Source organism: Papaver somniferum, chromosome 5, assembly GCF_003573695.1.
Source record: "Papaver somniferum cultivar HN1 chromosome 5, ASM357369v1, whole genome shotgun sequence".
Classification (NCBI taxonomy): Eukaryota; Viridiplantae; Streptophyta; class Magnoliopsida; order Ranunculales; family Papaveraceae; genus Papaver; species Papaver somniferum.
The window spans coordinates 184,715,954-184,733,494 of record NC_039362.1 but is presented as its reverse complement, the minus strand read 5'-3'; the positions used below and the strand labels follow the sequence as shown (position 1 = coordinate 184,733,494).

Sequence of the window (17,541 nt, the reverse complement as noted above, 5' to 3'; positions counted from 1 at the left end):
CCTGTCCACAATCTTACAAAAATACTGGCAAATTCAACCGTTCTCGTAATCCTGTATTCTAACGCATGCTTCATTTACTTCTGTTGCAGCTCTGATTGTGGGATATTCGTAATGAAGTTCATCCTCCTGAAAATGGATGTTTGTCGTAAGCGTGTTGGCCTTGGAGTTGTTCAAGAAACTGTATTTAAAGGTAAATGCCACTGATAATGAATATTGAGCTTTTTGTACTGCACAGTAGCGCCCTTAATCTGATGCAAACATGTTAATTCTTCGTGCAGGGTACACGTGATTAGAGTGTGGAGTCTCGAGTCTGCTCAGTTTTTATATGGTGTGTCTGCAACTAGGGTCACAAGAAAGAATCGCCACCTAACTACGATAGGTATCTGAGATCAACATGTTGGCATTTTTCCTTATCCATGTTGCTGCCGGCCTGAGTTAAGGTTGTAGAAATAAAGTTCAAACTTTTGTGTTTACAGAAACTTGGGAGGTTTTGTTGTTCTCCCAATAACTGTGGTGTAATTATCAGAAACTTCCACATTGACTTGCAAACAAGAAGATATGAAAGGTGCGGGAAGAAAAGTTTGTAAGGAATCCGAGTTGTTTGGGTTGTTGTTACTAAAGACACAGAAGAAGATTAAGAAGAAGAGGAAGATCAAATTGCATGAGTTATGTTGGATCATTGATGTGAGCGGACTCGGAAAATACAAATTTAGAAGAAAAACTGATTGGTCACTTAGAGATTTCACAGTTCATTATAATACTCCACATGGAGGACTTCTCATTGTTACTGATGTTAATGGAAAACCAACAGGAACAAGGTTCGTACTCCTTCCATTGGCTAATAAGGAGACAATTATGCATTTTTTTTTTGACAGATTAAACGAATTCAAACTAATCTAGAGTATACCATGTGGTTAGGTACACTTCTAAAAGAAGGCATCTCAGTCAAGAACAGGTAAAATCACTGATCATGGTTCATTCAAACTAAGTTCTTTAGTAAATATCAAATATGTGTCGGTACTTATGATCAATTAGCTTTTACTTGATGCTCATTCTTGAATATGTGTCGGTACTTATCAAATATGTGTCGGTACTTATCAAATATGCCAGCCACACCACCGTGCCAACGGCACGCCAGCCACAGCTCCGCGCCAAAGGCATGCCAACCATGCCAGACGCACTACCGTGCCAACGGCATGCCAGCCACACCTCCGCGCCAAAGGCATGCCAACCATGCCAACCGCACCACCGTGCCAACGACATGCCAGCCACACCTCACGCGCCAAAGGCCCAACTATGCCAGCCGCACCGCCGTGCCATGCCTCCATGCCGCTGGCTGCCAAACGGAGGGTTGCAACAATCAACGACTACTCTTCCCTCTGAGATGCAAATCTCAGCCGTACAAGTTCGCCACCGAACGCGTGGAAACTTCCGTCTCAATGCCAAATTCCACGGTTTATGTCGAAACCCTAATTTGGTCGCGCCTAAAACATGCCAAAGCAATGTCGCTAGCTGCCAAATGGAGGGTTGCAACAATCAACGGCTACCCTTCCCTCTGAGATGCAAATCTCGCCGTACAAGTTCGCCACCAAACGTGTGGCAACTTCTAACCCAATGCCAAATTCCACGTTTTATGCCGAAACCCTAATTTGGCCACGCCTAAAACATGCCAAAGCCATGCCGGTCATGCCTCCATGCCGCTGGCTGCCAAACGGAGGGTTCCAACAATCAACGGCTACCCTTCCCTCTGAGATGCAAATCTCAGCCGTACAAATTCTCCACCAAACGCGTGGAAACTTCTGGCCCAATGCCAAATTCAACGGTTTATGCCAAAACCCTAATTTGGCCGCACCTAGAACATGCCAAAGCCAGGCCATTCCTCCATGCCTCTGGTTACCAAACGGAGGGTTGCAAGAATCAACGACTACCCTTCCCTCTGAGATAAAAATCTCAGATGTACAAGTTCGCCACTAAACGCGTGGAAACTTCTGGCCCAATGCCAAATTCCATGGTTTATGCCAAAACCCTAATTTGGCCGCGCCAAAAACATGCCAAAGCCATGCCGGCCTTGCCTCCATGCCGCTGGCTGCCAAAAGGAGGGTTGCAACAATCAACGACTACCCTTCCCTCTGAGATGCAAATCTCAGCTGTACAAGTTCGCCACTAAACGAGTGGAAAATTCTGGCCCAATGCCAAATTCCACGATTTATGCCAAAACCCTAATTTGGCCGCGCCTAAAACATGCCAAGCCATGCCGACCATGCCTCCATGCCGTTGGCTGCCAAATAGAGGGTTGCAACAATCAACGGCTACCCTTCCTTCTAAGATGCAAATCTCAGCCGTACAAGCTTTTGACAGATTAAACGAATTCAAACTAATCTAGAGTATACCATGTGGTTAGGTACACTTCTAAAAGAAGGCATCTCAGTCAAGAACAGGTAAAATCACTGATCATGGTTCATTCAAACTAAGTTCTTTAGTAAATATCAAATATGTGTCAGTACTTATGATCAATTAGCTTTTACTTGATGCTCATTCTTGAACTCTACTCTAAATGAGTTCCACATGGAATGGAGTAGGAAGATGGTTTATAGCTATATGATTGGAAAGAATATTAGAAATGAGTTACTTTTTCGAAATAGTGTTACTTATAATAGGTCTGTGGTAAAATCCTCATATTTATTGCTGCACTGTATATAAAATCCTTTTTTGTATGAGAGATAAGTCTATTCTGGATGGTGTTTAGATATTGATTTGGACCGCCCCTGGTTGTTTTAAATGATACTTCAATTTGCTTGGTTGAGAATTGAGATATCTGGGTATTACATGTTTGCTCTTTGTTTTTCTTGCATTTTTTGTTTTTTTGTTTTTATGTTTATATCATTTTGAAGTTGATATCTTATCTCTGAGGGGTTACCAGTGGAGGATCTTATTTTGATTTGATTATATATGCTCTCAAGCTGGCCATGGTTGGCACACAATCATTTGATTTAGTATTTCTGAACATGACATCTGTGATTCAACACTGAATGACGATCATATTTGCTTGTTTTTGTGCCGTATGATTCGTTTGCCCGAATTGTGCACTGAATGACAAAGTTATTGGGTTACCCATTTCAGGATTTGTCCGCATTAGATGAACGTTATAGAAAAACTACCTTGTCTATTAAACAAGAAAGCTAAATGGAAAAAACATCACTATACACCCCACAATAAGAATGAAAAGCGTTTTGCAGATCAACCCAACATCACAGGGGGCTGAAGGATCCTGTGAAATTTTAGACTACTGAAGAGAATCAGGTAAATTCAGAACTCTGCTATGTTCACCCAAAAATTTTCCTCTTTACATTCATGTCTAATGACCTGTGTATTTGTAAGGTACTTTCGCAATATTAATGGTAGAAGCCACCAGAAAGCCAAGCACACAGTGTCTAGGAACAACTTCCTTCGGTGCAAAGCTGAAATAGTACGTACATACATATGTTGGTCTTTACAGTCACTTTTCATTCCTGCAGCTTCAAAGCTATTTGAAGTTTATTATTTGGTCTTGGATTTGACTGTTCATGGTTGAATTATTTCTCATATTTGTCTGTGTAAAACATTACAAAACCTTGCCAAGAATGGAAATACCATATGCTAGTATACATTGGATAGTGCTACACCATGTTTTACGGCTGTAAAAAGTTACGGGAATTTTCATTCTTTCACATTCACTTGCGTATATAGTACTGACTGCTCAATCTAGTAGCTTGCTTGTTTGATTATGTGTGGTAGTAATTATGGACCATGATATTTGACATGATCCCAGGCCAAATCAATTGCCATATCTAGTAATTTGCTTATGTAATTTGAAGATATGATACAACTTGTATACCTCAAGAAGTATGTTAAGATACGTAAAGTGTGTGAATACCTATGAAGTTGAGTAGGTTAATGTGTATGGATTAGCTCTCTTGTGTGGGAATATTTTCTGTTACCAAACCATGAAACTCCAATTGTCTTCAGCACCTGACATTTGGTATGGTATATGTTGTCTGATCACTATAGACTTGGCTTGGTTGGGTCAACCTCGTATATGTGCCCAACCTCGTTCGTGAAGTCATCAGTTAACCATTTTGAACTTATGAGTTACGGTATTGCTCTTTGGTTAGGACCATTATCTTTTATTGATATGTAACAAAAACTGCCTGTATGAGCAGGAAAATGTTCTGGTGAGTGGTGATCCTGGCGATAGAGATATGGGTTGTACATTTGGTTGAAAACAAGCCAGTTTTTGTTGAATTTTAGACATGCAAATGCTACATAATGAATCTTCATATGATAGTCGAGTAACTGATGCTATATATAATGAGTTGAACTTACAAGTTTCTTATTGAGACGCAAATTTTGCAGGTTTTCAGACGTCTACCGATTCCTGGCATTTCACTGTATCTGCAAAGATAACTGGAGTTTCGAACAAAAATAGAAATTTGGGGGTCCAGTTTTATATAAAGTTAGAGCAAGACATGAAATGTGGTGCTGGTTCTTTCCAGTTATGTCAGACTTAAGAAATTTGGTGGTGATACTCCTTACGGGTCTGTATACAATTTCTCAGCTGTTGCATTATCTGTTATGTCTAAAATGTCATACTTTCTTTAGAGTATCCGTGGGTGGCATGACGCTGGTCTAGTTGACCCTATCAACTGGATCGTCATGGAATTGATGAAAGACTCGCATGATCTTAAACAGTATGTGGGATATTGGAGTTGATTAGTTAAGGTCCAGCAGCCAACGTCCTGTTCGCTCACTGAAATGAGGGTAAACAAAATCGTATACTAAGGTCTGCAGCAATAATGTCTTCAGACTTCACTGATTTTGTTGCACAAGAAATTAAGAAAATCTAATTTGTTTTATTTTCATAATTGAATAGCCAATAATGAAGCAGTTGACCTGTTTCTGTCATAACTTGTCTAGAAGTGGTTTTCTATACCTGCAATGTCATATTATACTTTGGTGTGATGCCGGTATTGTTCATGAACAACTGTTGTTATTATTTTGCGTGTTACACATTTTTGTGTCAAGTAGGCTAATATTAATCTCTGCTGAAATATGCAGGGCCATCCTGCCGAAATTCCTTACCCGAAAGCCTAAGAGGTCCGTTCATTGCTCATAAATCCCATATTGTACTTAATTCTCTTTGATGGTTGCTCTCTTTTTGCTCAAGCTAGTCAGTGTAATTCTCTCTATTGTAGAATGATTTTTTAGGGACCATGGTTTTTTTGGAGGGACCATGGTCTTATTAGACCAACCTCCCTATACTTATAAGGTTGTCCTAATATTAGGTAAATACACATTTACCCTTTACTTTAATTTAAATTAAAACTAACATAATAACTATATAAATATAATCATATACATCTAATCTAAATGAATCTATTACCAAAACTAAAATCAAAAACAAAAATAGGAGGGGAATCGAAATATTTTAGTTTTGAAAAAAATTAAATTGTTATCTTCTTCTTCTCTCTTTCCTTGACGTTCCTCGTTCGATTGAAAATTATTCTTCTCATGTTCTTCTCTTCTTCCCCATTGCTTTTAATTGAATAGATATCATCAAAATAGGGTTCATATGGAAGTTACAGTGCTTTGTTCGGTTAGGACGCGTCTCATAAAAATCCTAGTTTCTTAACCGAACTTCTTGAAAGGAAGAACACGAAGAACAGTGCGGTTCAATAGGATTTAAAATTAGATTACCGAACTGCGAGTTCGGTTGGTTCGCAAAAATTTCTAAAACTATCTAGTAACCAAACTCTACCCATATTACAAAAAGAAAAAAAAAATTCCATTGTAACCGAACTGTGCTATTTTTCTCACTCTGTTGAGTTCTCATTCAACCGAACTTTTTCCCACTCTGTTCGGTTGGTTCGCAAAAAATTCTAAAACTAGTTAGTAACCGAACTCTACCCATAATACAAAAAAAAAAACCAATGTAACCGAACTGTGTTATTTTTCCCACTATGTTGAGTTATGATTTAACCGAACTTGTCCCACTATGTTCGGTTTGTTCGGAAATTTTTTTGACAAACCGAACTCTTCACTAATTGCATAATGTGGAGTTCGGTTAGATATGTTGTTACGTTAAAGTTTGCGAACCAACCGAACATGACTCTGTAAATCCTATAAACAAAGTTCGGTAACATGTCGGTTAACCGAACGACTAAAAACCTACATTAAAGAGCGAGTTCGGTAACCTGCGTGTTTGGAAAAAGTAACCGAACTACACTTTCAGATGAGGTCGGTAACCTGTTCTTCACAAAAGGTAACCGAACAAGCCCAAATCTACTCTAAAAATTTACATTTTTTTGAAAATGTGGAGCAATTCAACCAACATTATCTAAGTTTGAAGCATACCTGGGTACCCAAATACTCTTCCTCCGATTGTGGTTGGTAAAATCCATCGTTTTTCATGTTTTCCTTCTTCATCTTCTTTAACTTTATTCTCTTAATAATTCTACTTTTTTTTTTAAAAAAACCATCTGATTTTTTAATGTCACTAATTATCTTTAACTTAATCATCACACTAACTATTATTAACACTAATAATCATTACCCAAAATTAATTAGGAGGGTTCTTTAGGTATTAATATAAATATCTAGATAAGAGGTGACCTAGATTTATTTTTAATGTCTTACCCAAAATAAAACAATGGTCCCCGCAAAAAAACCATGGTTCCCAAAAAATTGTTCCAATTGTACTACATCAATTAGTATCCTGGGCTTTGATCAGCGTGACTGAGATGACGAAGAAGATGGTATATGGGCTTTCCCAATTTGGGTCCTGGGCTTTCTCTTTCCGGTGTGGTCGCGGTGATTACATGGATGATTACCATGTAAGCAATTCATGATAACATTTACTTCAAGGGAAAATTAGGGGAGACCCGAAAAAAATAGTATTCTCATTGTCAGGCCCACAATTAATTTTAGGTACCGTGACACTCGTAACTATATGAAATTATTAAAAATGTAACCATGACGGATTATGCTTCCGCATGACAGGTTATGCATCAGAGGTATAATTGGTAACGAAACTTGGATATAACATATCTAAAAATCCGCGCCTTGGAATTTTACAAATTTTATATCGTTGGGAATCTTTTTAAGAGAGCTACGCAACGAGTACAAACAAGAATATCAAATTTTTGTTTTTCACGAAAAAATCGGAGGTGATCATCATTTTAGGCAAAATTTTCGAAAACTTGATACACAACCATTATGTAGCAACCGAAAAAGATGCATAACACATTCTTCAGACGCATAACGAATTATGCAACCATTTTCTCCACTGCATAACAAATTATGAATTTGGATAGCAAAATTATGCATCTATAACAAGTTATGTAACCATTGTTTTGGTTGATTTTAGTGTGTATATAAAAAAATTGATGCACAATGTAGTATGCATCCATATTTACGAATGCATATCAGGTTGTGCATCTATTTTCTCGATGCATAAAAGATTGTGCAACAAATTTCTCGATGCATAATGCATTATGTAGTCATATTTTCGGATGCATAACGTTATGCATCCATTTTCACGACTGCATAACATGTTATGTAGATATTATTGTAGGTGCATGACAAGTTATGCAGCCTTATTTTTTGTTGGTTTCAATACTAAGAAAAAAGTAGCTGCATAACGTGTTATGTAACCGTTCTCTAGACTGCATAACAAGTTATGCAAAAAAAAAAGGCCGCATAACTTGTCATGCACGTAAAATAATAGCTGCAGAACGTGTTATGCAACCATTTTCCGGATTGCATAACAAGTTATGCAACAACTTTTCTAGATCCATAACATATTATTCAATCATTATGACTAACACCAACACCAACAATAATTCCAAAAACTTCATCGATTCTCACTGACCATAGACCACCACAGCAACACCTCATCTGCATGAGACTTAGTAGTGGGACCATGTGCTTCAAGGAAATAAACAATTGAAAGGAAAGAAAGTAAATGTTTGCATGGGAGTCCTCATTCTATGAAGTGGTGAGAGTAGTTAATATTCAGAAAAAGAAGATCATGGGTCATATGAGACTGCGCTAAATAAACTCAAGACTAAAAAGAGAAGAAAAATGTCATCTTCGTTAATATTTTAAAAAAGAAGAACATCACTGCCATCTTCGTTATCTGTAATTCTCATTGGCATGACTGGCAGCAACCACGAACAGCAACACAACGTCCTCAACGACATCAAGCCAATATACTTGAGTCTTAGCTTATTCTCCCTCACGAAAATGGAAGAAACCATCACTGCTGTCGATTCTTCCATCAATCGATATCACCTCTTTGTTTTCTTGGTCGAGTTCACCTCAGCCCTCTTCAATGGCAGCACTTCACCATTCTAACCGATATTCATTATTCCATAACCATGGAATCTCCACTGCCCGACAACCAAGCTCCGGTATGCCTTCTAGCCAACACCATCAACCACATGCAATTGCAATAACGCCTACCAGAACTCATCTTAGTTCTCTTCTTGTATTAACAGCAATCCCCAGTTTCCATCAAAGATATTCAATGGTGTCAAGCTTATTTTCAGTCCCAGCTTCTCGATCTTAAAATATCATTGAACATCAACACAGGTCTCAGATACATCTCCTTTATTTCAAAGTTCTTCAAACTAATTCAGTTCCGTTTATCATCAGAAAACTTAGCTCAAGTCTCTTACCAGTTCTCTTCCCTGTCTCCTTCAATATCACAAGAAATTCTGGATACTCATCAATCTCTTTATCGATGGCAACAAAAGTTCTTCAAGATTTTTTTTTAAATCTCAGCATGATTCCAACAGTTTCTCGATCTGATTCCAAATCTATAGTTTTGGATTGTGGAAACTGAAACTAAAAGTTCGGGCGCATAAAGAAATTCACGATAGAGAAGAAGAAGAAAAGAAATTTAAGAACAAATCGTGAAGAAACCTAATTTTATAAACTATGAGTTTGGGAGCAATTTTTTCGTCCAAATTGGATGCGCCCATGGACTTTTTTATCGGTGAGTTTCACAGTGTCCAAAATCTTAAATATGGGTGTGGCTGTAGTTTTCACTTACTTCAATTCTATTTCTTCTTTAAATATTGTTATCTTATATTGAAGTGCAATTTTTATCATCTTGCAGGATAAACTTTGAGTTCTGGTGGTTCTGCTGAAGTGAAATAAATAACTTCCAGTCCACATTAGTTCTGAATCAACATTTTTTTGAGAAGTAAATATTCCGCTGAAAGTTGCTATGTAAAATTGTTGTTGTAACATTGTCGGTACTTAATCAATTCATTTCCAATTGAATTGTGTTTTATGAAATGTGCATTTATCAGCTCCCTTGTATATCGTTTTTCGCAAGCAAATCCTGATTTATGAAATGTGCATTTATCAGCTCCCTTGTATACCGTTTTTCGCAAGCAAATCCTGACTGTTGAATCGCTCAAACGGTTGCCCCCTGCTTGTCTTGATATCAGCGCGCATTAGATCATGCATTTGATGGGACTATTGATGTATTTTTTTTTTATTTACTATTTTCCCTAATGGGATGTGGTGAAACCTGTAAATAAAGTTTCATGTTGGAATTGCACGATTAGATTAGTATAAACCTGATCTTGAGCGTTCAGAAGCAGTTTCCTTTATTTTTCACCAAAAATTTCCAAGAGCTCCGTTGGTCTCAAGAGGAAAAAAACAAACAACATCACAGCCACCCATTGAAATATGTGAAAGACACTTTATTAATTTAATTAACTCAGAAAAGTTTTTACTCATAACTTTGATCACAACTGGCTAGATCAAAAATGCTGTGACCGAAGAATGCCCTGTTTTGATCAGCAATAATGCTCGGTCAAGTTTCTTTCCCTCTCCAACCCAAACATTTGGCACAAAAATGCCAAGTTTTAACCATCTATATTAGTATAGGAACCGACAAATACCAACCACATTCATCATCACTCAAAATTTCTTCACTGGAAAACAAAGAAAAAAGTTGAGTAGCGATACCTTTCATACCTGAGTCGTAGAAATGAAAACCCATGCAGTAAAAAAGGAAATCTTTCAAATTATTGATCATTTGCATGCTTAGTTTGTTTACACTGTTGAGATACATAAAAGGAGACAGATACCTAAACTCTCAATAATTTCACCTCTTTTTCCATGTAAATTCCAAGATTTCATTCTCTTTCACATTTCATTTCAAAGTTGAAACCCATATTGGTTTCAATCATGATTCAATAAGGCTGAAACACTGATCGAATCATCAAGTGTATGGTGTGTCATTGTTTAACCTTTTTCTGAAAAAGCAAAACCAAATTCGATTTTTTTTTAAAAGTTCTCATGCGAGTACAATTGCATGCATCATCAAACACCCATTAAGGTACAACACAAGACAGTGTCACTCAAGATTAAGTTTCAATGAAAATGGGTGTTTTATATCTTCTTGAAAAAGTCTGCCTCCTGTAGTGCTTCCTGCAATTAGTGACCCGTAGATTTTAGTTGAGTGTGTACATCTTTCTTGTTAAGTAGTCTATATTGTGTGGATGTAACCATCATAAAAAAGATTTGTCGATTCGAAACATCAAAAAGGAAGTGATGAAAAAGAAAGAAAACTTAATGTAAATTTTAAGGGGATTAATAATTTGTTCTTCAATCGTCATCCATAACCATAAGGGTGCAATCCATGCTTTAGCACAATTTTGAGACATAGGTGGAGATGGGAATCTTACACGCGGCCATCAAATATGTGGATAAGAGTTGCGCGAACGTCATCCTATCGATGAATGCAGTGTCGAAACGATCAAGTATTCGGATAGATTTTCCTGGATCATCATGTAAGTTTCTAAGTAATGGAAGGCAGGCAGTATCATTTGAGTGTGAGCCTAGTCATGCATGTTAAAACAGAACAAAGCAGAGAAGAAACAAAGGACTACAGTACATATTTACTTTCTCATGCATTATCAAAAAAATTGCCGAACAAGGAAAATTAAATAGTGTAAATGGAATTTGTACGTACATTATTCTTTTTCTTTTGCAAGAATCAATAATGGAGGGCAGGGGAAGGAGGGGGATAGACAAGAAGGACCCGCATAGTATTCGACAAGAAAAAAAAAGGAATTAGGACGCGGCGATCGTAGGCATATAGCAATGAGAATGGACATGTGTGATGAAGATATCCTCAACAAGGACAAACTATATATATAGATAGATAATATTACTGTTGATTACCATGTCCTAGAATCGATCACAAGAATTCTTTCTAATCCAACTCGGATAAATTCCGATATATCTAATCTAATCAGTGTTTCTAACTAGTAGTCTAGTAGTTAGAGGAATAAAATTGCTTAAAGGATTCATTTTAATGGGTTTTGAATGACCTTTGATACTTCTTACAACTTGCAAAATGCCATTGCTGTTACAGGATACCAATTACGTATACGAGGAATTATGACAATCCAGTAGATCTATGATTGTTTTATTTTAAATGAATTAGATGACCATAGTCTATACTTTTCATAAAATATAAGTACACCAACAAATGTAATGTAAAATTGGAGTCAAAACTTATTCAGTTATATTCAAGCTAACCAACCATATATTTCCCTATCTTTTTTTCCCTCAACCAAGAATGATGATATCACACTTAGAAATAAATTAGAGACGTCATCGTTTCTTTATTAGGGCAGATAAGATAAGAAGAACAAATACCACTGCTAAGTTGTGATTTTTTCCCCCTCTTGGCTTATATATTATATATTTATTTATTTTTGACTTGAAAAGAATTTGCCCTCGCGCTCTAAATCACTGAAGACAATAGTATAACGGTGTTAGAAATGGATGCGCCGTAACTTATCGCATTTCAGATTCGGAATAGTCTCTCCGAGCTAATAGTACAAATTGATTCGAGATCTTCTTTTTTTATATACGGTAAAGAATCTGGCGTCGAAACTCAGATAACTGATTTCATCATCAAGTGAGTTTACCATTGTACTACAGTCGCCAGGAATTGATTCGAGGCTAATACGAAGCATTTTGGCTATTGGGAATTTGGGATAGCTGATGGAAAAAGTTCAAATACACAACTTAACACATAATTATCAGAGTACTTTCCATTCACTAATTAATTAAATATTTTAATTAATTAATTGGCACAACACATAATTAATTAACTTAATTAATTAAATATTTTAATTATACTGTATTATAAATAGACCATTCACTCAGCTGATATCCCCACAACAGAAAGACTATTCAAGTTTCACGAGCCAAACAAAAACACTTGGTTTTCTTCTTGCTTTCTTTCTTTGCATTATGGATGGTAAAAGGTTGGAATATAAAGGTGATGAAGCTCTAAAAGATCTTGAACACTTAACAAATAATGCTAATGAAGTTCAAGAAAATATTTTGAAAGAGATTATAACGCGAAATGGGTCTACTGAATATTTGAAAAAATTCATGGATGGTGTTTCAACAATGAAAAGTTCGAAGAAGACAATGATCTCCGAGTTTAAGAAGCGTGTCCCCGTTGCAAGTTATGCTCGAATTCGGCCGTATATTCAACGAATTGCTAATGGTGAAGACTCTTCTATTCTTTCTGGTCACCCTATCACTGAAATGTTATGCAGGTACGTTATGTTCATAAATCCCACCTTTAATGGTTTATATATATAAATTCTTACTCAACTCTTAATTAATTAATTCATAATTATTCTCATCCATTATTAGTCGTTTGTCTATTAATTAATTAATTAATTTACAGTTCGGGAACTTCGGCCGGAGTACCTAAGCTGATGCCTACTATAGCTGAAGACCATGATCGCCGAACATATTTATACAACTTGATTATGCCGATTATGAACCAGTAACTTCTTACTTCAAATCTTAATCATAAACTATTTTAAGTTTTACTTTCTCTCTGTTAATGGCAACAAAGAATCACTTCTTCTTTTTTTCCGTACAGTAAAGAACAATATGTATGTCACGTTCATATGATGCATCCAAAATTTAAAGACGAAATGTAGACTCTGTTTAGTGCATTGCGGCGTGTCTCGCATTAAAGTGTGTTTCCAGTCACTTCTCATCGTTTCTACGGCCTTTAATTTATCTCATTGATGTCGACGTGAATTATGCAGGTATGTACCCGGCCTTGACGAGGGGAAAGCCATGTATTTAAACTTTGTAAAAGCGGAGACACTGACACCTTCTGGCTTACCAGCTCGGCCAGTGCTCACGAGCTACTACAAAAGCAAACATTTTAAGTGCAGAGTACGTGACTCATTCAACGACTTTACGAGCCCTGATAAAACCATCTTATGCATTGATAGTCATCAAAGTATGTACTGTCAACTCCTTGCTGGTTTGATATACCGTAAGCAAGTCCTCCGACTTGGAGCCGTGTTTGCATCTGCTTTCCTCCGAGCCATTAGCTTTCTTGAACATAACTGGCCGGAATTGTGCAATGACATTAGAACTGGTCAACTAGGGTCAGCTATCACAGATGCGGGCTGTCGATCATCAATGTTAGATGTATTGAAGTCACCAAACCCGGAAGCAGCTGACGAAATCGAAGAAATTTGCAGTTGTCAGTCGTGGAACGGAATATTAGGCTATTTATGGCCTAAAACTAAGTACATTGAAGCTGTAGTTACTGGATCCATGGCACAGTATATCCCAGCCTTGGAGTACTATACTGCTGGAAAATTACCTTTGGTTTGTACAATGTACGCTTCATCCGAGTGCTACTTTGGTGTAAACTTGAAGCCTCTGTGCAAACCGGACGACGTGGCATTTACCCTTTTGCCAAACATGGGTTATTTTGAATTTATACCGTTGAATGACGATGGACCAGTGGATGAAGATGAGGTTGAAAAGGAGAAATTAGTCGACATGGCCAATGTTAAGATTGGATCTTACTATGAACTCGTTGTTACAACTTTTGCCGGTAAGAAGAAATCTTAGGAGTTAGATTTCATTTCGTGTTAGTATTTTCATATATGAGTATAACCCTTCGATTTTTCTTTTGGGACAAAATACATATTAGGATTATGCAGGTATCGGATCGGAGATGTCGTGCAGGTAACTGGATTTTACAATAAAGCTCCACAACTACGATTCATCTGCCGCAGAAATGTCGTGTTAAGCATCGACAATGACAAAACTAGTGAAGAAGATCTTCATAACAGTGTTACCGCAGCTAAAAAGCTCCTGGAAAGTGCCCTGCTCGTAGAATACACCAGTTATGCTGATACTTCATCTATACCTGGACATTACGTATTGTTTTGGGAGATCGTACATCATACACCTCCAATGGTTAACGGTTTCAGTACTGATCAGATAGTCAATGATACAATGGAAGTTAGTGTTCTTGAAGATTGTTGCATGGCCGTTGAAGAAGGACTTGATTACATATACAAACGTTGTCGTACTTATGATAAGTCCGTTGGACCACTGGAGATACGTGTGGTTGAGCCTGGTTCCTTTGATGCTTTAATGGATCATTTTATCAGTCAGGGTGCTTCTATTAATCAATACAAAACTCCAAGGTGCATCAAGACTAGCTTTGCTCTTGAACTACTTAATTCCCGAGTCAAGTCTTGCGTTTTTAGCCCTAGAGATCCAATATGGAACCCTTTGTAATTCGTGTCTGTACTTGTCATGCATGCATAAGATGAGCTTATCATTATGGTTTTTGCTTCATGCATCTAATTTTAGCTTAATCAGATATTAACTAGTATGATTTTAGCAAGAGCCTGCCTTCGTGATTATTCATGAAATGGAGGAAAAAATAATCTAGTGTATTATCTAAATTAGCTGCTGATTTTGGCATCTTATCCAACCATTAATAAAGTAAGTGATCATTACATTGACACTCTTTCTAAGAATCATTAATTGGGTACTTTAGCATAAGAGCTCCATTGTCTAATCCCTTTAGCTCATGATGCTAGGCCGGTGGAAAGTTGTTTTCAGTTGTTGGATAAGGATAACTGCTCAAAAACAAATACACTTTGGAGTCATAAGCCATAACAGTTCCATATGGTATTAAGTAAGAGAACTTTGTTTTCCATATCTTAGAATTTCGATATTGCATGCAGCTTTCGAGACTGCGGAGTTTATATGGATGTTGGGTTTTTCTCCACTGAGCGCTTATCTGTTTCGGAGAAAGCCTCAAAGCAGACCTGAGGTTTAAACTCCTTAATCCCGTCTCTAATCTCTTATGCTAGCTAAATGAAAGTTTAGTTCTTTTAAAAATAAAAAATGTAGTGATGCAACCACTTTTAAGTGAATAAATAAATCTATAATCTTTTGTGTCTACATAACATGCAAAATACTGTTCATACTGCGGTTTTAAAAGGTGGGTAACAGAATCATCTAATCAGTCATTTCTGATTGAATATAATTCTTCTAGATAATGACTGGTGTAATTACCTAAACTTTATGGGTGTTCTATGGTTTTCCAACTTGCATGAATTATCTCAATTATGGTTAATCTTGTTATTACTAAGCAATGATCTAATCTTGTTAAAAGTCGTAGCGTACAACTTTTTTTTAATTGTGAAACCCAAATTTGATCAACTTGTGTTATTATTACACGGAAAAGGTCGGCGCATACAAGAAGATCTCATAGATATAACAACATTATTAAAACAAAGAAAAGGGCTTGGATATGTTTTTTGTATTAGATTTTTTTTCTTGAGAGTCAAAACGTACATCTAAGATTTTTAATAGACTAAGTGGGGTACGAATATATAACCGTGGCTGGATGGGGTTAATGTTCAGGCACAAATTTTGTCCTGAAATGGGACAGACTTGACCACTGAAAATGTAATTTTTCTTTTCAAAAAGATTGGAATCAATTTTACTGCAGGCTTAGAAAGTTGTGATTGTAAATAAAAGTGACAGAAAGACAAACAAACAGGCAGCAAGGCCGAAATGTACAATGTCGGGGTCAGTAAAAACGTGCTTGGGGGATTGATATTTTCTTCTTCTCATGGGGTATGATTTTAGTTTCGAGGGGTTTTGATGTTTCAATTGTTCCAGTAGGTTTTGGTTTATGTTATGTCTTGCCCTCTTTGTTTAGATACTCGGCTTGATGCTAGATGTGTTTTATAGCGATTCTGTTATTGACTTCTTCTTATTAAAAAGGAAAATGTTCTAGATAATCTATATCCTTATGGATGATTAGAAATTACATATACGGAAGATTCCCCTGTGCAATGGGTATTCTTGGAGACAGTTAAGAGAAATGTTCCCGAGCAGAAGTTTCATCATCTTATATATCACTTCCATTAAATGTACTCTATATAACTGGTCTTTGAATTCAAAGTTATTTGAGGGCTACTCTTTGAGCACCTTAATTTCAAATTGGGAGTTAGTTGTTAGTAACAATTAGCTAATCCCAGATTTTTATAATTTTAGTTTCATCTCTTTGATAAAGCTCTGTCTTTAATACAATTTTCCCATTGTTCTCAAAAAAAAAAAAAAAAATACAAATCCCCCTGTTTTGAAGTAATTGAGAATGCATGCGCTTTTGAAGGTGGATGCTCACAGGCTTTTAAGTTTGTCTCCAAACTAAACAAATATGTTAAGAATAATATAAATTTGAAACAGAGACCATTTTGGAAATATTTGAACAAGCTAAAAATCTAAACGGTATTTCTATATCCACCAATTCCCCAGGAAACACAGCCCTGTGGACCCACCATAGAAACAAGGGGTCTTATTAAGGCTGTGTCTTCCATAAATTTTCACGAAAAATCAAGAATTATTGAAATCTTAATTAACACATGCAATGATACAAGTGGGAGAACACCTAAAAAATGTGAAGAATGTTGTTTCGGCTAGGGCAATTGTCAAAAAAAAAAAAACGAAGAAAGTTGTTTTGAGGCATACTCCTTTTTATTGAGGCATACTAAATGATGTACCATTGTGTCCTAGAAATGGGTAGATTACTAAGTTACCCTTAATTATTTTAAATTACTTAAATGCCTTTCAGCAAAATTAAAAACATAAACCTAAACTAATCAAAATCAATTCAATTATTCTTCTCTTATATTCTCCATCTCAAACCGCTCGTATTTATTTTTGTCGTTGATTAATCGTTCGCACATGAATATTTGATCGTTGATTAAAGTCACAATTATAAAGTTAGTAAAAACGAAGTGTTGCGCTAGGGATATCAAACTGTCCCAAAACCCCTAATTGAACCTACCTTCGTTCTCAACTTTTTGTTTTTCAAAAGAACAGTTTGGCTGATTCACAAATATCAATTTGAACCGAACCTAGTTTATAGTTTAAAAAATCATTAAGTTCGGGTGATTCGATTTTGATATATTTTCAGCCAAACTTTCGACTTGAGTTGCTTAAAATTGCTAGTCATATGTTCGGCTAATAATTGATCTCTCATTACAAATAACATAACGTTTGGAATACGTTTAGGTTCGGCTTAATCGAATTTTTTAACTTACAGTCGAACTTAAGACTTCAGTTTCATAAAATTGCTAATTTTAGGTTCGGTTTATAATGGATGTC

At 36.5% G+C, this 17,541-nt stretch overlaps 1 protein-coding gene and 1 long non-coding RNA gene across 3 annotated transcripts; both read left to right on the top strand.

The window, feature by feature from the left end:
* Nucleotides 1-685: 685 nt before the first annotated feature.
* LOC113283913 lies at nucleotides 686-5,326 on the top strand. Of its 2 annotated transcripts, XR_003327817.1 has the most exons (6): nucleotides 686-818; nucleotides 919-955; nucleotides 3,121-3,300; nucleotides 3,379-3,466; nucleotides 4,393-4,574; nucleotides 5,095-5,326. It is a non-coding gene; the product is annotated as an uncharacterized LOC113283913 (long non-coding RNA). The 2 variants fall into 2 exon arrangements; XR_003327816.1 differs by lacking the exons at nucleotides 3,121-3,300; nucleotides 3,379-3,466; nucleotides 4,393-4,574; nucleotides 5,095-5,326 and having other exon boundaries at nucleotides 919-1,050.
* A 6,937-nt stretch (nucleotides 5,327-12,263) lies between these two features.
* Nucleotides 12,264-14,872, top strand: LOC113283912 (putative indole-3-acetic acid-amido synthetase GH3.9). Its single transcript, XM_026533302.1, has 4 exons — nucleotides 12,264-12,638; nucleotides 12,773-12,874; nucleotides 13,146-13,954; nucleotides 14,054-14,872. The coding sequence occupies exons 1-4, from the start codon at nucleotides 12,325-12,327 to the stop codon at nucleotides 14,647-14,649; spliced, it is 1,821 nt and encodes a 606-aa protein (XP_026389087.1). The 5' UTR covers nucleotides 12,264-12,324; the 3' UTR covers nucleotides 14,650-14,872.
* The last annotated feature ends 2,669 nt before the right edge of the window (nucleotides 14,873-17,541 follow it).